This window comes from Moschus berezovskii, chromosome 14, assembly GCF_049115385.1.
Source record: "Moschus berezovskii isolate FMDL1 chromosome 14, NW_MosBer_1.0, whole genome shotgun sequence".
Lineage (NCBI taxonomy): Eukaryota > Metazoa > Chordata > Mammalia > Artiodactyla > Moschidae > Moschus > Moschus berezovskii.
This window is the reverse complement of record NC_142473.1, coordinates 57,989,253-58,009,652: the sequence shown is the minus strand read 5'-3', so window position 1 is coordinate 58,009,652 and position 20,400 is coordinate 57,989,253. Positions and strand designations below refer to the sequence as shown.

At 52.6% G+C, this 20,400-nt stretch overlaps 1 protein-coding gene across 5 annotated transcripts in view; it reads right to left on the bottom strand.

The window, feature by feature from the left end:
- Positions 1–17,292, bottom strand: part of SLCO2B1 (solute carrier organic anion transporter family member 2B1) — a 51,324-nt gene extending 34,032 nt beyond the window's left edge. For 2 of the 5 annotated variants that reach the window (XM_055423681.2, XM_055423682.2), the window contains exons 1-4: positions 16,883–17,292; positions 4,457–4,587; positions 3,273–3,410; positions 1,295–1,457 (exon numbers count right to left, since the gene is read on the bottom strand). In XM_055423681.2, the coding sequence (XP_055279656.1) occupies positions 1,295–1,457; positions 3,273–3,410; positions 4,457–4,587; positions 16,883–16,898 (448 nt within the window). In that variant the 5' untranslated portion in view covers positions 16,899–17,292. Of the gene's footprint in view, positions 1–1,294; positions 1,458–3,272; positions 3,411–4,456; positions 4,588–5,124; positions 5,240–9,029; positions 9,247–16,882 lie in introns of those variants that run through there. The other 3 variants (XM_055423685.2, XM_055423683.2, XM_055423684.2) reach the window with 3 other exon arrangements.
- Between the last annotated feature and the right edge of the window lie 3,108 nt (positions 17,293–20,400).

Below are 20,400 nucleotides of genomic sequence, written 5' to 3'. Positions count from 1 at the left end.
TCCAGCCTCCAGTGTCCATCCCCTACTCAAGTCTCTGCCGGCTCCCCCTGGCTGTCCTGTACTGGACTCTCTGGTCTGCAGCAGAGCTGCCCATGCTCACACCAACCCACGCTCTCTCAGAGCTTCTTAGGGCTTGTATCTGCTCCATCTTTCCATCCCTGGACCTGGCACAGAGTAGGAGCTCTGGGGTCTGAGCTGATGGGAGGACAAGGGAGAAAGGGTGCTTTCTGACAGCTCTCTTCCCCTGGGAAGCCTTCCATGATGCCAGGCTGGGCTGTGGGCTCCTTCCCTGGGCTTCTTCTGCCCAGTTCTTCCTTCCTCGCACAGTTGCTACACTGGGTGAGGGGAGGGGAGGTATTGTTTGTTTCTGTTTTCTCTCTCTGACGGGGAGCTCCCAGAGGGCAAAGAGTGAGCCCCTCAAGAGGGTCCAGCACAAAGTAGCAAGCACTAATGTTTTAAAGGGACCACCAGATGGACAGATGGGTGGAGAGGGTAGAAGGGGGAGGGGAGGATAAGTAGTTGGATGGATAGGTAGATGGGTGGATGAATAGGTGGGTAGATATGTAGGTGGATGGGTGGGTGGGTAGGTGGGTGGATGAACTGATGAGTGGATGGGCGTGTACGTGGATGGGGAGATGGATAGGATGGGTAGGAGGATGGATGTGTAGATGAGTGAATGGGCAGAGAGATGGATGGGACAGGGAAGGCTGCCTGAGTCCTTCTCCAGTGGACAGGCATCCATCTGTCAAGTTGACTCTCAACAAAATCCCACTGGGCTAAACAGGGGCTTCACTATTCCTGTCTAAAATTCTTCCATGTTTTTGTTTGTTCTTTCATTTACTCATTCTTTCATCGATGCTTTGACTTCTTGTGTAAATTAAATGCCTCAGTACACATTAAGTGCTTAGAACAGTGGTACCTAGTAAGTGGTGTGTGATACTGTTATTATTATTCCACAAATATTTCTTGAGGACCCACACAGGCCAGGGCCTAAATCCACCTCCACCTCAAAAAAAGAAAAAAAGCAGCGACATACAGGCAGGCCCTCACCAAGAGAAACCCAGAGGGCCTTACCTTTCTGCCCCAGGACTAGCCCCCTATCACCACTGCCCAGGGCTGCCAGAAGGACTCATCTGGGCTGAAGCTGAAGGAGGCAGTGGGGTGGGGTGTAGGGGACTAGTAGGTGTTCTGGGAAGCTGGGCCCATCTTGACCGCTGGAAGCCTGGGGCTGGGCCCTGTGTACAGTAATGTGGCACCACATGTTCACCCTCAGCCCAGCCCCTCTTGTTCTTACCGGGGCTGGTGTGGTCGTAGCGGTACGGCTCTGAGATGAAGTGAGGGACAGTCATGAGTACGCCCGCCAGGGTCACAAGAATGGCTCCACACCCGATCAGGCGGGGCCGATGTACCCGGCTGCCGAAATAGCTCACAAACACGATCAGGGCTGTGTTCCCCACCTGCAAAGGGATGAGAGGACCCATGAAAGTAGAGCAGAGGGCCATCCTTGTCTCAATCACCAATCTCAGTGTTCCCTTCTGCAGAATGGTTGAATAAGAAACATTCAGGTCCCCGTTAAAAACCCAGATTCTGGGTCCTCCTAGGATGTGTTTTACTTACTGCTCAAATAGAGGAGAGAAATAAGAGCTGCATGGAGAGGGCTAGAATTTCAATTTCATTCTAGAATGTGGGTTGGGTCCCATGTTAAAACACAGGGTAGTAGGACAGTCCAGGACAGGTATTTGAGCTTCTGGGATGTCATGAATGAGAAATAAATGAAGTCTGGGTTTCCCAGGTGGCGCTGTGGAAAAGAATCTGGCTGCTAATGCAAGAGACATGGGAGACCCTGGTTCGATTCCCTAGGTCAAGAAGATCCCTTAAAATAGAAAATGGCAACCCACTCCAGTATTCTTGCCTGGAAAGTTCCAGGGACAGAGTTGCCTGGCGGGCTACAGTCCAAAGAGTTGGACACGACTGAGCACAGAACAGCACAGAGTAGATATTCCTGTGTGTCTTAACCCAGAATCAGAACTTGTATCTTGTTTAGTGCTTCCCTGGTGGCTCAGATGGCAAAGAATCCGCCTGCAGTACGGGAGACCTGGGTTTGATCCCTGGGTTGGGAAGATCCCCTGGAGGTGGGCATGGCAACCCACTCCAGTATTCTTGCCTGGAGAATCCCCATGGACAGAGGAGCCTGGCAGGCTACAGTCCATGTGGTCACAAAGAGTCAGACACGACTGAGCAACTAAGCACAAAATACGTCTTAAGCCACAGGACTAAGGCTGGTATTTCAAGCCTTAGAATTAAAATCCTTGGATGTGTGTGCTGGAGGGGACTGGAGAGCTGGCAGGGCAGGCAGGCTCTGCTGTCAGAAGCTGGGGAGTGTGCTCCACTCCGCTGCTTCCTGGTTGTGACTGTGGGGGGGCCACTTACCCGTGAACCCCGGTCCTTTGCTGATGGAGTGGGGCAGTATCAGCAGAGGGGCCTTGGGAGGGACAGCCACTCTCCATTTTTTAGATGGGACCCTGAGACCTAGAGTCAGGGAGTGACTTGTCCGAGGTCCCACAACTGCATAATGACAGTAGTGACATTCTTTTCCCATCTCTGACATCTGGGAGTGGGTGATAAGGAGAGTCTGGGGACTGAGTGGAGACCATGGGCCTTGGGTTGGGAGGAATGTGACATATCACCCAAGGGGGAGACAATTCCACAGATATCTTGAGGGCTGGGGAGGGAGTGTTCTCTGGACAACAGCCTTCTCCGAGGCGGAAAACATCTGGTGGGGGAGGGGCTGGGCACAGCTGGACTCTGATCTCCAAATCCGCCCAGAGGAGCTTGTCCAGTCCTCATGGCTGGGCTGTCAGCCCAGAGGCAGAGGCCTGTGGATCCTGCAGCAACTACACGCCCTAGTATCATCCATTCCCTCCTCTACCCTAAGGTCCCAAGGTTTTGCCTTTGATCTCATTTAAACCTCTCTCCCTACTGTTGAGATGGCTTCCTCTGATTCCTTCCTGGGCCAGACAATTGTCGAACCGAAAGGAGAATGGTGGGGAGGTGTGGGTAATGGGGACCCTGCCTAGCTCTAAAATCCTCCGTGAACCCCAGCAGAAGGCCCCCCGCCAAGGGTGGGATCGGAAGGAGCTGTGATGGGGTTGCACGTGGCACTGGAGGAAGGGTTTACGTTAGTGCCATGAGGGAGGGGGAGTGGAGGTGAGAATCTCCCTCAAGTCCCCACCGCCTCCCCTGCACCGTGGCTGTGCTGCTGGGGCCAGTACCTCATTGAAGGCGGCCAGCAGCCCCGAGGTCTGACTGGAGAGGCCGAAGCGCTTCTCCACCGTAGAGATGGAGCTCTTGAGGTAGCCGGAGATCATGAGCTGTGCCAGCTGCAGCAGGCTGTGGCAGAGGACGAAGAACTGATGGAGGGCCAGAGGTGGAGACAGTCGTGGGGGAGGATGCAGAGAGACAGAGAAAGGGAGGCCGCAAACGGAGAAACAGAGTCAGAGGAGACAGACAGACAGGAGGAGCAGGAGGAGAGGGAGGGAGGGAGGGAGAGCCAGGGCAAGAGGAGGGAAAGTGTTATTGGGGTAGCGCATGGATTCTCACAGCCCAAAAAGTAGGAAAGCTGTCCTGGGTACCCCGGGGGTCTGGGGGAGACTCGAAATCCACAGGACTGAGAGTAGGGTCTTCATGGGGCCAAGGATGGTAGGAGCCCCTCTGTCCCCAGAGGTCTCCCAGGCTGGACTAGAACCCCTCCTGTCCCCAGGAAGCTCCCCAGATCTCACCTTGCCCCACCCAGTCCTCGCCTGAACTTCCCTGGGAGACCACCTGCACACAGCGAACCCCCAAGCTACACCCTCACCTCACTCAGCCCCACGCAAACACCCTGCCTGCCTGCAGCCCTCCTGAAAACCTGGTCGAATTCCTAAGAGAAAAACGTGTCTCAAAGAATTAAAAATAGGGTGTTTATGCTGGAGCTTAAAAAACAGAATGTTTGTTCCGAGTTTTGGTTTCCTCATCTGTGTAACAAGGATGACACCCCTGTTTCCCCAGGTTACTGTGAGAGCTAAATAAGACTGGGTGGAGTGGCCCCTGGCACAGGGCCTGGCACCGTGCAGGTGCTGGTACAGATTTGGTTGTTTAGGGCTGCCCTTGGTTGAGCCAATGCTCCCAGTATTCACATAGGTTCAGGATCCCTGGGGTCCTTCTCTTTCCCCCTAGAAAAACTGGCGCCAAGAAGACTGGTCCCCCAGTGCCCACAAAAGAGCCTCTCTGAAAGGAGAGACCGTGTGCCTGAAATCAAGCTAAGTGCTTCTAGAGATCACAATCACCCATTCTACAGATGAGGAAACTGAGGCTCAGGGAAAGGCAGCACCTTGCTTGGCATTTAACAGCCTGTAAGTGGCAGAGCCTGCTCTGTCAGGCTCAGATGACCCTTTTCCTGCCAGGTCCTGAGAGGTACCTTGATGCTGTGGAACACACTTGGCCGCAAATTTTGAGGATTTGGGCTGGCTTTGCCTTCAGGTGTGTCTTCTGTGCCCACCATGGCCTTGGCATCGTTGTCCGACACCTGGAGCTCATCACCCATTGGCCCTGTGGGACAGAAAGCCAGGGGGTGAGAACGGAGATGGAATCTCAGAGAATGACCCTGACCAGGCAACCCGAGGTGTTTCTTGGTTTGGTGAGAATTCGAGTCAAAACACCAACAGCTTTCCTGCATCTCAGGAGCTGAAGGAGCCCTTTCTCAGAGGGTGTGTGTGTGCTCCACGTGCCTAAGCTGGCCAGATACCACTGAGACCACCTATTCACCTCTTCATTCCATTCCCAGCACAAAGCTTCCTTCTAGCAAGAAGCTGCTGATGCCGTCACACATCCTTTGAGCTGTGGCGCTAGTGTAGAAATGCATAGCCCTACCCTCCTGGGGCCTGTATCTGTGAGACGTCCAGTGTTCCTGGAGGCTAACTCTGGGTCAGGGTTTATCTGGCCTAGTGTAAGATCAGAGGTCTAGAGCCCCGTGCATGGTCAAGGCTTGGTCCAAAGTCAGGGCATAAAGGGCTTTCCTAGGGGGAGTTTGGAATAGATAGCAATACTTCCACAGGGCACTACATGGCATATAATGACCATACTCACCAGTACAATGCCCAAATCATGGTCCCATGAGCCACGGTAACCATGGTAACCTTGTCAGTCTCCCACTCACTGCAGCCCTTTCAGAGGCATCTTTCAGGGTTTCCTGAGGTTTACTCTCAGTGAGGAGCCTGGAAGCCCAGCCTTGGGAGACTCCACCTCTCCATTTAGAGGAAAACCACCTGCACCTCAGGCAGCCCAGGCTTCTAGGACTTTCCTCCCCTCCTGGGGCCCTGCTTCCTGCGGAAGCCTCTCCATTGTCTCAAAAGTCTCTCAACCTGGCAGGAATTTCCCCTCATTCAACAAGCTCCTTATGGAGCTTGAAAACTGCCCTGAGGACACTCCTGACCGAGAGAAGGGGTGTGGGCCCTCTCACTACATCTCGAGACCTAGAAGACCAACTCAGCAAGAGGGATAAGGAAGCCTGCAACCGCCACCAGTGAGGGTTTTGTGCTCCTCACACAAGGTACCTGGGAGCCTAAGGAATTTTTAAAAATTGAGATATAATTCATATACCATAAAATCTATCCTTTCAGAGTATATAATTCAATGGTTTTAGTATATTCAAAAAGTCACGACTATCTAATTAGTTATATACTATCTATAGTATATAACTATAAATAGTAATACAGTACCACCACTCTCTAATTCCAGAATACTTTCACCACCCCAGTAAGAAATGCCATACCCATGAGCAGTCATTCCCCAATCCTCTATCCCTCCAGCTCCTGGCAACCACTGATCTGTTTTCTGGCTTTCTGGGTTTGCTTATTCTGGATATTTCAAATGCATTCACATAGAGGAGATCATCCATGTGATATTTTGTGACTGGCTTCTTTTACTGAGCATAATGTTTCAAGGCTTATCCACATTGTAGCGTATATCTGTGCTCCATTCCTTTTAATGACTGAAATAACACTCCAGTGTATGTATATATACATGAATACATGCAATTACATTTAGTTTATCCATTTATCTGTTGATGGACATTTGGGTTGTTTCAGGTCCAGTGAACATTCATATGCCAACTTTTGTGTAGATACACATTCTCAGTTCTCTTGCGTATACAGCCAGGAGTTGAATTCCTGACCCATAGGGTAACTGTTTCACTTTTGGAGGAACTGTCGAACTGCTCTCTAACACCATCTAACACCCGCTCTTGCTAGCAGTGGGTGATGGTTCCAATTTCTCCACATTCTCACTAATATTTATTGTCTGTCTCTTTGATTAGAACCATCCTCATGGGTGTGAAATGGTATCTCATGTGGTTTTGATTTGCGTTTCCCTAATGACTAATGATGCTGAGCATCTTTTCATTGCTTATTGGCCATATCTTTGGAAAAGTATCTATTGAAATAGCTTGAGTAATTTGGCTAAGGAAATGGAAGCCTGTGTGGCTGGGGAGGAGTCCCTTTAATGGGTATGAACACTCAGAGCAAACAAGGAGACACTGAAGTAAAAGTGACAGGGAGGAGATGAGGGATTGGCCTAGGTGAGGGGAGTGGAGGTAGTGCTCCATGGACATCACTTTGAAGAAGAGAAAGTAAGGGGATTCCAAGCAAACTCAACCAGAGGAGATTGACAGGACAATTTCTGAACTCCAGTTCCTCTCACAAGTAGAGCCCACCCACCCATAATAACATAAACACTGTGCTACATGCTTGCCACGTATGTAAGGGCTTGCAATCACATTCTGTGGTGTGGCCAAAAAGTTCGTTCGGGTACACACATTCGTGGGCAAGTCCGAATGAACTTTTTGGCCAACATAGTAAGCGCTCGTGAAGCCTCTCCACAGCTCCATGCCTCTGGTGCATTCATGAGCTCTGTGCTGCTGATGGGGACACCGAGGTTCACAGGTAACTAGCTCTGCTAGCTCATACTAGTACAGGAACTCAAGCCCACGTGTTAGCTTCATGCTGCTCTGCGCTACTTGCACAGATTTAATGAGGGGCAGAAGCACACCACTCTTCTCTGACTTGGCCCAGCCAGTCCTAGCTAGGCCACCTGAAAGGCAGCGGTGCCTGCCTCCCAAGGGGCAGGCCAACCAGATGATGGAGTGGGAGCTGAGGTTGGGAGGGCAGAAGTCACTAACGTGGATCCCCAGCTCTGAAAGAAGCCCAGGGCATGGCTGAGAGGGGACAAAAGATCAATAGACCAGATCAGAACTTTCCACCATCCTGTGACTCAGTCTATAGTATGAGCCTCTGGGGGGAGAAGGGGAAGCCCTGGCCCCATACCACTGGGTTCTGAGAACAGCTGCCAGTCAGTGTGTTGAGTGGCCATTAGGTCACTGAACAGGGCTGGTCAGACTGGTTGTCAGTCTCCTTTGAGCCCTTCCCGTGGGCTGGAGTCCTCTATAGAGGGGCTGGCAGCAGAGAGTCCGATGCCCCAATAAGGGATAGAGCTTCCCCTGGAAGGAAAGTCCTGAGTACAGGGCTGTAGGCCCACCTCACCTGCTGTCTCAGAGGTCCGTACCATCCTGTGAAGGCTTTATCAAGGGTCAGTTCTGGAGGAGAGAGGGCAGCTGAGGGACTGCACCTGAGCTGAGCCCAGGGGCCCTGTAGGAATGAGGGGAGAGGCAGGGAGCCAGGCCCCAGGAGAAAATTACAGCCTCTTCCTCTCTCAGTTGGGCAGCCAGGTTTGGGGGCCCCAGGTAGGCCAGGTGGTTCCAAGGCCTAGCATCCTACAGCCCCAGAGCTGGCAGGCAAGGGGCCTGTGTGCCTGTCGGTGGGTCACATGGCTAGCACACTCATGTCTGTCAGCTGGTAAATCATTGGTCTACTAGTCCACTGTCCTTTAGGAGACACGTCTGTTCAGGTTTCTCGGTTGGTCACCTACTGCAATTGCTCAGAAAGTCAGTCAGAAAGTTGCCCTGAAATTCTGTCAACCAGAGACCTTCAGTTCAGACGCTCCAGATGTCTACAAGGCAGAGTGTCCTGGCCGTGGCCAAGGCCAGGAATTTGAGTCTGGGAAATGAGGGCTGAGATTCAGAGAGCAGCCTGACAGGAAGGGCCACTTTTCTCTGCCTGTTCTGTTTTCTTTAAAGACTCGGGGATCTGCCTTCTCCACCTCCCAGCTATAAACAGAAAATCTCAGGCAGATATGGGATCGAGTCTACGTTTCAAGGGGCTTCCCAGGTGGTGCTCATGGTAAAGAACCTGCCTGCCAGTGCAGGAGATGTAAGAGACGCGCGTTCGATCCCTGGGTTGGGAAGATCCCCTGGAGAAGGGCATGGCAAACCCCCTCCAGTATACTTGCCTGAAGAATCCCATGGACAGAGGAGCCTGACGGGCTACAGTCCATGGGGGTCAGAAAGCTCTGGACTCGAATGAAGCAACCTAGCATGCATGCACACAAAGGTTGCAAAGTCCCCAGACCTGGGTCTGAACCCCAGTCCAGCCACTGGTCCTCTGTGGAGCATGGATGTGCCCCTGATTAGCTTGTCTCCTCTGTAAAGTGAGGATACAGCCTCTACTCAGGGAGGTAAGGCATCTTGGGCACCTGGCTCAGACCTGGCACACCATAGGCCCCCTGAGGGCCAATCTTCCCCTCTCCTGAAATCTTCAAGCACCTCTGAGGCTACAGGCCCAACTGAACCCTTCCACACACAGCTGTCTCCTCCACGTGAACCTCTTCCTATGACAGTGCCATCATCCATCTCCGGATTATCTCTCTCCCTCCCGTCCAAGCCCCAGTCAACCACAAGACCCAAGGACCTGGGTTCCTTCCCGCTATGTGCACTCATAGCCGTGCAGGCAGTTGCACAGATTCCAGCCCTCCAGCTGGGACCCTCATCCTCAACGCAGGGACGGCAACCCCTACTTCCCACTGCCGAGAGTGCCCACTGAGAACCTGAACCTTCCCTCCACGTTCAGCGAGGACCCTAAAAGCCCCAAACCACACCTTACCAATGACATTAACTTGACTTTGCTACTCCACTGTCTTCATTAGCAGTTTTCTTCTTACTTTTCTTAGATTGAGCAGCCCCAGCAAATTGCTTGATTTTTCATTACAGAAACTTCCGGAAAGACAGAGCAACTGTTCAAGAAAAACTGTCAGCAGGGTGTGCACCTCTGATTCTTTGAATCTCTACCCGCGAAATCCTCACCTTGATGTTTCTGCCAACAAACCCTGGACTGTTGTATCATGATTCTTGCTCAACGCTATTGATCTTTCCTCCCCATTCTGAGACACTGCCAAAACTTCAAGAGGTGTGTTGGCCCTTATTTGGTAAATAATAGACTTTGTCTTATCAACAGGTTGTGTCACTAACATTCGAGAGCCAGCATGGACATGACGCATAGCAGACGCTCAATGAGCATTGTTTTCTTCACTGTCAGGTACAAACACCCTGCCTGCCTCCATAATTGCTTTGGGACAGCAAGAGCATTGCTGCATCTAGAACCCGGGAACCAGGAGAAACTTCCACCCGGAAGGGCCAGGGAGATAGGGGCTGGAGACCCAGCTCTCTGGCTCACCGTCACCCCCTGATGGAGGAGGTTCACTGTCTCCCCTTGAGGCTACCCTATGTGCTGCGCTGGGCACACTCACCCATCTGCCTAGCAAACCATTGAGGTAGCTGCTGTGACTCTATCAATGAGGAAACTGAAGCACAGAGAGGGGAGGGGAGCCTGTCCAGGTCCTGGGGCTGCTGAACAGCAAAGCCTAGACTGGAGCTCAGACCTGTTTGACTCTTGGGCCCCTAACAGCAGCCATGATGGTGGCTACCAATGATGGCCTTAGAACCTATGAAAAATACTACTCCTGTAGCCATTTCTGATTCTGGCCTGGCTTCCCTCCAGTGAATTGCAAAAGGTGGTTATATGGGGACAGTTCTACCAGCTGATTTTTTAGCTTATCAGTCAGTCAGTTCATTGGTCAGTTCAAGGCTGGACAGAGAAATGTGATGAGAAGGACATGGCCCCTAGTCTAGGGGACCTGAGTGTGGTGAAAGCTCGGGACTTGTAAAAAGGCCCAGATTTGAACTTTGAGGAGGGACGAGCTGAGGAATGCCAAGGGAGCCTGGGAGAGTTCTCACATCCTGAGGATGGAGCAGGAGGGCTCGGACCAAGGAAGGACAAGAAAAGGGCACTTTCTCTCCAGAATATTCCAGCCTGTCCCTCAGCAGAGAAAGCATGACCTAGGATCACTCAGACCCAGTGTGGTCTTGGGCCAGCAGCATTCTGAGCCTCTGCAAAATAGAAATAATGACCCTTGCCTCTTAAGCCTGAATGAGGGTCACAGAGGTAGCATCCGTTGTCAACTCCAGGATGACACAGTGTCAGTTTTGTCCGCGTTTGCTGCAAACTCACCTGGGAGCTATCTCCAGGCCTGGTCATCAGGCCTCAGAACTTACTGTCCTCCAGGGGGGCACCCACCCTCGGTATTGTTCTCTCACCTCCTCCCGGTCCCTGAAGAGACACAGACCCCTCAGGAAGCCTCCCTCTGCGGTCTCTTTGTCTTCCCTCTGCCCTCCATAATCACCTGCTGCATTCCATGACCTTTTTTTTTTTTTCCTTATAATGATCCCTGGTCAGGAAGCTAAATCCTGTATGCCTCCGACTAAAGGTTTGAATGCGCAACTAAAGATCTCGCATGCGACAATGAAGATCAAAGATTTCCCACGTGCCGCAACTAAGATCCAGCACAGCCAAGAAAATAAATATCTTAAATTCCAAAAAGAGAGAAGGTAAGGCCTCTCCCGGAAACCTGCCGCCACACACACTTTGCCTGGGCTGTCAGAGGAACTGGCAGAGAGATGATACAGGACAATGGTTACAACACGGAGGCCCTGGACAAAGGCCCTCTGTGCAGCTGCGTGAGATGTGCGCCGTGAGGTGAAGGGTGCCCTCCGGAGTTGTGCGGTGGATGGCAGTCCCGCCTGGAGGCGCATCTGACTCCTAGCCATTTTAATTTGGCTTGAACAATGCAACAATGCTGGCTCACTGAGTGTTTTTAAGCTAGTTGCCAGCATTTAAAAGTCAGGAAATTTCACACAAAACTCTCAATTTTTGTTTTTTCTTGAAAGATTAGCAGATCTGGCCACATTGGGCCTACTTTCCCATATGGAAACAGCTGGTCTAAGATGCTGGCCTTTCATGTGGCAATTTGCCCTGTGAGAGCCTTTTTGAGCTCATCTGGCTTGCTCCAGGACCCTTTACACTCGCCTATGGGCTTCCCTGTCTGTGACCCCAAGCACCCCTGGGAACTGCAAGTGCTGCTGGGCAGGAAGCCAGGGGTGGGCCCTTTTAAGGGTGAGGCAGCAAGACCAGAAAAGGCCATGACTTGCCCGGGGTCACCATGGTGGGGGACACAGCTGGTCTCTGCTGCTTCTAGGAGTAAGAGTGAAGGTTCCACACATGCTGACAGCTCCACAAGACAGGTGGCTGGGGTTTTGGAAGCAAGCAGCCTAGGTCCCTGCTCTCAGGGAGCTTTGAGGGGGGGTGTGCGTGTGTGTGTGTGTGTGTGTGTGGTGACAGGGCAAACATCTAACACAGAACCACAGCACATGCTCACTATGTGACTTAAGGAGTTCCAAGACTTTAGAAACATAGTTAAGAGGTTCTAACCTACGTTGGAAGGTTCTGGAAGGCTTCCTCGGGGAAGAAACATCAGAGTAAAGGGCAGAAGTATGAAAGTGCAAAGATTGCTCAGGAAACAAATAGTCCAGGAAGACAGGAGCTCTGGAGTCAAGGTGGGGAGGTGAGGCTGGAGTGGCCAGTCCATGACTGCTCTTGAATGCCAGGCTGGAGGGCTGGGCTTCATCCTGGGCTCAGGGATGAGGTCTAATTTGGCCTCCTATGAAGACCTCTGTGCCGTTCGGGGGAGAGTGGAGAGGTCAGGCTGTGGGCCGGGACCCGGGAGAAGGCAGGAGTAAGGAGCAGTGGAGCAGATGGTCTTGGGGCCTGGGCCAGGTAGGGGCTGTAGGGATGCAGAGTAATGAGCTGATGAACCACAGCCGGGAGGTGGGATGGACAGGATTTGCTGGAAAAGCAGGTGGGTGGGGAGTGCAGGAAGCCGAGGAGCCCTGGGGGCAGGGGAGTGGGGAGTGGAGAGAGGTATAGCTTTTGGTCTGGGTGTGCTGCCATGGAAGGTGGGATTGTAGGGTAATGGTGAGCTCAGCCATATGTGAGTCTGGACTGGTAGGGGAGCTCCCAGAGGAAGAGGCCTAAGGGGCCATGGGCTCCAGGAGAGCCCATGAGAGGACATGGGCCAGTCCTCTGGCTCTCCGTCTGGAAGGCATGTGTGAGAGAGGGAAAGAAAAGCCACACATGGGCAAACTTGGCTTGGAAAGTGAGAAGATCCATTGCATACACGCCCTGACTGAGGAAAACAGCGAAAGCAGGAACCCATCCCGGAACCATGTTCAGATGCCAAGGTTAAGGTGATAGAGCAGTGTCACAAAGGAGTCTGGATGTTTCTGGAAAACCTACCAACCTCCAGCACTCACACGCCCACAGCCTGAGCCCGGGGAGCAAATATTCACAGCAGCAGACACTGGGCAATCCATCTGTCACAATGATGGCAGGTACCTCCCTCCAGAAGTGTTGGGATAGGATGAAGCCAGCCTCATGGTCAACCCCACCTCCAGCCCTTCCTACCTCCTAGATTTCCTTGGGCTCCCTCAGCCTGCTGGCTCCCCCACCTACCTCCTGCAGCCCATGCCAGCTCCCTCTCCCTCCACCTCCCCTCCCCACTCCTGTTTCAGTTCCCTCAGCCCTTTCTCTGGGATGCCAGGCTGGTCAACCCCCTGCATCATTTATGTCCCCCTCCCATCTGCCTGATAAGCCAGTGGACTACCCCCAGGCAGAGGCTCTCCTTTCCTGGGTCCTGATGGACTATAGCAGGTCCCTGTTGAAACCCTCTGGGTCAGAAGACTTTGAGTTCAAATATTTGTTTGCTACATTGTAGCCATGACCTTGGGCAGTTTATTTAGCTTCTCTAAGCCTCAGCTACCCTCTCTGGGCACACAGCATTTTTGGTAGGATTAAAGGAGACCATCCTGCCTGGTGCACTGCGGTCCTCAACAATGGTTAACCACCCTTCCACCCCATCGGCAGCATGTGAGTCCAGACGCCTCAGCATCTAGGAGATCAAGGCCATCCTAGTGAACACTCTTCTGTAACTCCAGTAGATGTCTGCCATTCCCCAAATTCATCCTGTTCTTTTCTACCTCTCTGCCTTCGCACATGTTATACCCTCAGCCTGGCTTCCCAAGGTGTCCTACCTTCTCAGAAAACCACTTCTCAGAAAACCACTTCTCATCTTGCAAGGGCTCAGCTTAAAAACATGATTGTTGAACTGAGCTAAACTGAATGAGGGAGAAGAGAAGGCTGGAGTGTGGGGGTCTGGGGAATCAGGGGCTGCAGCGCGGGCCTGGGGAGGGGTATGGGAGCATGGGGCTCCAAAGGGCTTCAGTGCCCCATGTGGCCCCACGGGGCTTCTGCGCAGTGGGGGTGGGGGAGGTTAGAATCAAAGACAGGAAGCAGGGTCAGGTCTCAGGCTTTGGCCTTGGCTTTCGTCTCTGGGAAATTCCTCCTAGCAGGACCCTTGGGTGGTCTGTTGGGAAGACAATAACATGCTGTTGCTTTTTTCTGGTGGTTTCCAAGCTGGGTCAGAAACCCTGTGCTGGGACTTTCTATTCCCGATTCTGACCCTGACTACCCCATCTAGACCCAAGATGACCCAAAAATAGAGACGAAGGCACAGAGAAGGGAGGGTGAGCCCTGAGCCTGCAGGGAATCCAGGCCAGCCTCCTTAGACCTAAAACACAGAGCCTGAGGCTCAGAGACGCATGGGCGTCGGCCAAGGCCACACCCTGTCCACCAACCGTGAGTCCTCGCTCTTCTCTCGCTGCTTCCGTTTACTCCTAAGCACCTCACTGCAGCCCGTCTCACTCCTTATCATGAATCTCCAGTCCTCAACAGAGTAGGCTTTCAAAGCAGGTTGGAGGAGGGAAGGAATGCCATGGGGGTGGGGATGGGAGCATGAGGAAGAGAAAGAACAGCTTCTGGGCTGCACCTTCCCCAGTACCTGACCTCTGCCCAGCCTGTGCGGAGTCCTGGGGCCTCAGGAATGGATCAAGTCAAACCCCATTCCCAGGGAGCTCCAGGCTGGGGAGGTGGGCCTTGTTCCCCATCACTCCAAACATTAGCACTTAGGGCTCTAGACTGCAGTCCAGAAGGGGTAGCAGGAGCCAAGTTTATCTCCTCTCTACCCCCATGGTGTGGATGGGCCCAGACTTGCACCCTGGAGATAGCCAAGCCCCTGCCCCATACAAGAGGCCTCTTCCCTCCAGAGACAGAAAGCTGAGCTTCTCAGCAGTAGAAGGGACCAAATGACCACCTCAGCCAACCCCTACCATCGACTGCACAGGTGCAGAAAGTGAATCCCAGGGAGAGACAGACGCAGGCGGGAGTAGATACCTGGCACCCAGTTGTGGGGTCTAAGCAAGCTCGCCACGTGTTTCCCAGCTGCCTGCGATCTGCCCCAGAGGACACGGCCCAGCCTGGGAGGAATAACTCTCCTGCCCCCTCTGCAGTCACTAACTCCCAGACAACAACTTGCTTTGTCTGGAGCCAGTGGAGAAGTGCCCAAGGTGGGTGGAGACTCGCCAGCGTGGGGTGTGTGGAGGGAAGAGGAAACCCCGAAGGCAAGGGGACAGAAGGGAAAGGGTTTTGGCATCTGACTGATCTGGTTCTGGCCCCCCACTCTGCTGCTTGCTTTCTGGGTGACCTTGGATGTGTCACTTACCCTCTGTGAGCACGTGTTTCCTCACATATTAAAAAAAGGGTGAGAGTGTGCATTCCCATCAGGCCAGTGAGGCAGAGCTGCAGTGTGAAGCTGGTTCTTTCCCTTGCCCTACCTCCTACCCTGGGTTGGCCCACATTTGAACCTAGGACTGGAGAGAACAACAGAAATACCATCAGGAACCTCCCTGCAAAGGGAGGGTCAAACAGCATATGGGAGAGAGGTTACTTCCAACTGGGAGGATCAGTCAGGGCTTCCTGGAAGAGGTGGCATTTGGAAGAGTTAGAAAACAAGGCAGATTTCACCAGAATGGGATGTGGGCAGGTGCCTTCCTTCAGGTAGAGGGAAAGCTGAGCAAAGGTGCAGAGAAGGGAAAGTGGCTTCTCTGAATCACAAAAATAGGAATGGCCTGGGGAGATCATTTTTCTCAAGCACCTCCCCCACAGACCGGGTCGCTCTGCCTGTTACCTAAAAGCACATGGTGAGTTGGTGGTGAGGCTTCACTGAGGGCCAGTTCTGACCCTGGTTCCTCTCTCTGCTGTCTGCCCCTGGCTGGGACTGCTGGCCCCTCTCCCTCAGGCGAGCTGGGCGTAGGTCTTTTCCCAGGCTCTTTGTCCTGCCTGCAACCCTCAGACCAGAAGGAGGGCATGGGGGAAGCCTGGCCTCAGCTCAGATTAGGGCTCAGGAAGGGAGGCCAGAGGTGGCTTCTGGTGGCTCAGTGGGCAGATGCTGGGGTCAGCCTCCCTCCCGCTGTATGTGTGGGAAGTGGAGGATCAGCTAGAGAACATTCCAGAAGCAAGGCCTGCTGGCATCAGAATAACAATTGAGGGGCAGGTGCAGCACAACTGAAGTCTCTAGTTCCTTCCCATTCCCGTAGGATCACCAGGATCCCACAGCTTGCCAAGGCTGACTGAGAATTTGGTTTGTTGGTGGCCCATCTCCAAACCAACTCACCTGGATCTGACCTCATTGTCATCTCTCCTGTGAGGCCCTCAGAGGAAGCATCCACCCCCACCCTTCCTTCCACACCGCAGTCCCCAAGTCGGGGCTGCAACATAGCCGCGTCTGCCCGCTCGACCCAGGAAGCCCTCACGTCTCCTCCCTCTGGATGCAAGTCAGGCCTTGTTTGAGTGGGTGTGAGGCAAACAGACAGCTGCAGGGAGGCCAGAGGTGATCACCACAGGGTGTCCAGCCCGAGAGCCACCCTGTCTGAAGATTCTTTGTTTCTTCCACCTCCCTCTTCCTGCCCTAGAAACTGGACGCTCCTGTTCCCAGAGCCACCACCCTTTCCAAACGGTGCTTCCGTCACCCTCTGGTCTCAGCTTCTCTTCTCGAGGTTTCAAGACACCTTCCCGCCCGCCTCCTCCCCACCCCAACGCCCAAGGTCTCTGCAGGTCTCTCTCTGATTGCACTTCTTTTCTCAGCTTTCCGACGCGGTCTGCTGTCTCCTGATCTCTGCTGTCAGTTTCCCTCTCTCTGTCTCCGCTTCTCTTTACTTCTCCGGTCTCTTCCGGAGCCCCTGTCTTCCGCACGCTGCAGCTGACACCTGTTGATCTTTGTCTTCTCCTGCCATCTCCGGCCTCTGTCTCTGCCTTTGTCCAACTCCGAGTGTCTCTGGACTTGCTGGATCTCTGACTATGTACTTCTGTCTCTATTTTTGTCTGCTTTGTCTGTCTCTATCTTTGCCTGCTTCAGAGAGGGAACAGGGCACGGGGAGTAACAGGGGGCCTGCCCTTCCATTGCCCTTTCGGTCTCTCTGTCTCAGCAGGGAGGTTAAGCTGGCTGCCCTGTCTCCAGCTGAGTAAACAGCAACCTTCTTACCTCTCTGGTCCTTCATTCATTCATTCAACACGCCCTCACTAGGTCTGGCCATATGCCTGGCTCTGTGGAGGGAACTGGGAACCCCTATTCCCCCGGCCCCAGCGCATATGTTACAGCCTCTCCCCTCACCCTGGGAACATGGCCCCCAGACTCCCTACCAATGCCCCTTCCTTACTTTGTCCAGACTTACCTATCCTGGGTGCCATGACTTCTGGAGTGGGGCGGCGAGTTTCAGCCCCTATTCCAATTGCAGGACTGGATTTTAGCAGGAGAGAGGCAGTGAGAGCTTATGGGAGCTCCCGGAGACAGCAGCTGGGGAGCTGCAGTGGGGATGCACCAGTGTGCGGATTCCAGCCACTGGGTCGACCGATGCTTCTTGGGCCACACTGGACACCTCTTCCAGGTGGGTAAGGAAGCCCTGCTCAGACTTGACTCTGCCCTGCAAGGGCCTGTCTCCCCTAGTCACTTGTTCCTACTCTGTCTCTTTCTCTGAATTCCTGTGATTTCTGGCTGCAGCAGCCCAGGACCAGAGTTGTGGAGGAGGCTGGGTTTGTTTAGATACAGCCCCGCTGGGGGAAGGAGGCTGCTGACGAGCCTTCCCTCAGCCTGTTCCTTTCCAGCTTCTCATTTCCCTCGGATATTTTCTCCTACTGGTGGTGGAGAGACGGGGGGTGGGGGGGGGGTGGGGGGGTGGGGTGGAGGGAATGTGGACGGCCCCTCCCAGCCCCGGGGTCATTCAGTCCTGATTTTCCAGTCTCCTCTCAGCAGTCACTCTGAGCCTCCTCCCTCATCAAACTCTTGTCTCAGTTACAGAACTTTTTTCATCCTTCACGAGCCCCATATAAGGCCGTTTCTCCCACTGTCCTCCTTCACTGAACCTCTGTCTCCCTCAAGCTCTCCTCCCCTCTCACTGAACCCCTATCTCTTCGTTTCTCCCACTGTCCTCCTTCACTGAACCTCTGTCTCCCTCAAGCTCTCCTCCCCTCTCACTGAACCCCTATCTCTTCTCTGAGCACCACAGATCCAGAGCAAGGAGGGACCCCATCCACTGGGAGTCACAGTGGCCAGCCCTTGGGAGATGGGGAATCATGGCAGCAGCTCCATAAAGTATGGCCATCTCAGTGGAGGGTGGGGTTGGAGAGCAGAAGAGCATATAAGAGATCCCCAGAGTTTTCTGGATCGAAGACTGAAGATGGAGGCCTTGGAGCCAGACAGACCTTAGTCCTATCTCAGCTTTGTCATTCCACGGTCAAGTGAGTTTAGGCAAGTCCCTGCACCTCTCTGAGCGTCAGCTGCCTCCTCTATAAAGAAGGACTGATAGTCCTCACTCTCAGGGCTGCTGTGCAAATTCAGTGCAGGAAATAACCAAAGCCTGAGGCCGGGAGCTCAGAGAAAGGAGTGGCAGAGACGGGACTCAGAACAGGGCAGGGAAAGGGAAAGTGAACCTGGTTTGCCTCTTCTGCCTTGCTCAGCACTTTCACACATGAGGCCCCACTGGCCCCTCCTAATCCTTTTGGGCCAGGAATATATTCCCCCATTTTACAGATGAGGCATTGAGTCTCAGTAACCACCCAGAGGTCACCTGGCTAGGAAGTGGTGGGGTCTTGCCTTGAACCTCTGATGCTAGGAACCAGGCTTTTTCCTCTGCCCAGGCTGCATTTTCTGAGGAAGACCTCTGAGTTTACCCAAATCCAAGATACAGAAGTGAACCCGACCCAGTTCCAAGAATAGAGTCTTTGCATGTTACAGGGATGTGGGATTGGAGTCCAGCTTTTGGAGTGCAACAATAGAGATACACATGAGCCCCACTTGGTTCCTAGTGGCATAAGGGATGCTAGAAGGAAGTGGGGAGTATCTGAAACAATCACAGATCAGCCTAGCACATAGTAGGCCCTTGGCAGATACTCGTAGTGAGAGTGAGTCTCTGAGAGATCAGAACTGGGAATTCAGGACCACCGCCCAGGGAGAGGTCAACACTTGGCTTCAGTTGATAGGAAACCAGACCCCAATCCTGTTTGAGAAAGCCAAACTGGCTTTCCCTCTCTAAATCCTTCAGACAGGCACTGTGAGTCCTCACAGAGATTAGCAGAGGTGCAGCCTTCCAGACTCCAAATTGCAGGCACGTGGTTGAGAGAGTAAGTTCAGTTCAGTTCAGTCCCTCAGTTGTGTCCGACTCTTTGCGACCCCATGAATCACAGCACGCCAGGCCTCCCTGTCTATCACCAACTCCCGGAGTTCACTCAAACTCAACATCCATCGAGTCGGTGATGCCATCCAGCCATCTCATCCTCTGTCATCCCCTCTCCTCCTGCCCCCAATCCCTCCCAGCATCAGAGTCTTTTCCAGTGAGTCAACTCATCGCATGAGGTGGCCAAAGTATTGCAGTTTCAGCTTTAGCATCAGTCCTTCCAATGAACACCCAGGACTGATCTCCTTTAGAATGGACTGGTTGGATCTCCTTGCAGTCCAAGGGACTCTCAAGAGTCTTCTCCAGCACCACAGTTCAAAAGCATCAATTCTTTGGCGATCAGTTTTCTTCACAGTCCAACTCTCACATCCATACATGACCATGGGAAAAACCATAGCCTTGACTAGACGGACCTTTGTTGGCAAAGTGATGTCTCTGCTTTTTAATATACTATCAAGGTTGGTCATAACTTTCCTTCCAAGGAGTAAGCGTCTTTTAATTTCATGGCTGCAATCAGCATCTGCAGTGATTTTGGAGCCCCCCAAAAAAAAGTCTGACACTGTTTCCACTGTTTCCCCATCTATTTCCCATGAAGTGATGGGCCCAGATGCCATGATCTTTGTTTTCTGAATGTTGAGCTTCAAGCCAACCTTTTCACTCTCCACTTTCACTTTCCTCAAGAGGCTTTTGAGTTCCTCTTCACTGTCTGCCATAAGGGTGGTGTCATCTGCATATCTGAGGTTATTGATATTTCTCCCAGCAATCTTGATTCCAGCTTGTGCTTCTTCCAGCCCAGTGTTCCTCATGATGTACTCTGCATATAAGTTAAATAAGCAGGGTGACAATATACAACCTCAAGCCTATGCCCCAACCAGTAACACTGAAGAAGCCGAAGTTGAATGGTTCTATGAAGACCTACAAGACCTTTTAGAACTAACACCCAAAAAAGATGTCCTTTTCATTCTAGGGGACTGGAATGCAAAAGTAGGAAGTCAAGAAACACCTGGAGTAACAGGCAAATTTGGCCTTGGAGCACGGAATGAAGCAGGGCAAAGGCTAATAGAGTTTTGCCAAGAGAACGCACTGGTCATAGCAAACACCTTCTTCCGACAACACAAGACAAGACTCTACACATGGACATTAACAGATGGTCAACACCAAAATCAGATTGATTATATTCTTTGCAGCCAAAGATGGAGAAGCTCTATCAGTAAAAACAAGACCAGGAGCTGACTATAGCTCAGAGAGAGTAAAGGTCCCTTTTAACTTTCTGGAAGCTCACTACCCCCACCGTGGCTCCAAAGGCTGCGGAAGCTCTGCACATGGAATGATATTGGGACCGGCTTGGCTGGCTAAGTTCATTTCATCAATCTCTGAGTCTAACCATGCTCAGCACCCCACAGGGCACAGAACATACAGTAACCTCAGGCATGAGCGACCTTCATTTATCACTTCAGCCTCCCCAAGCTGACCCAGGTCCAAGAATATTCCTGAATTCAGCTGTGGAATTAGAGGATGAG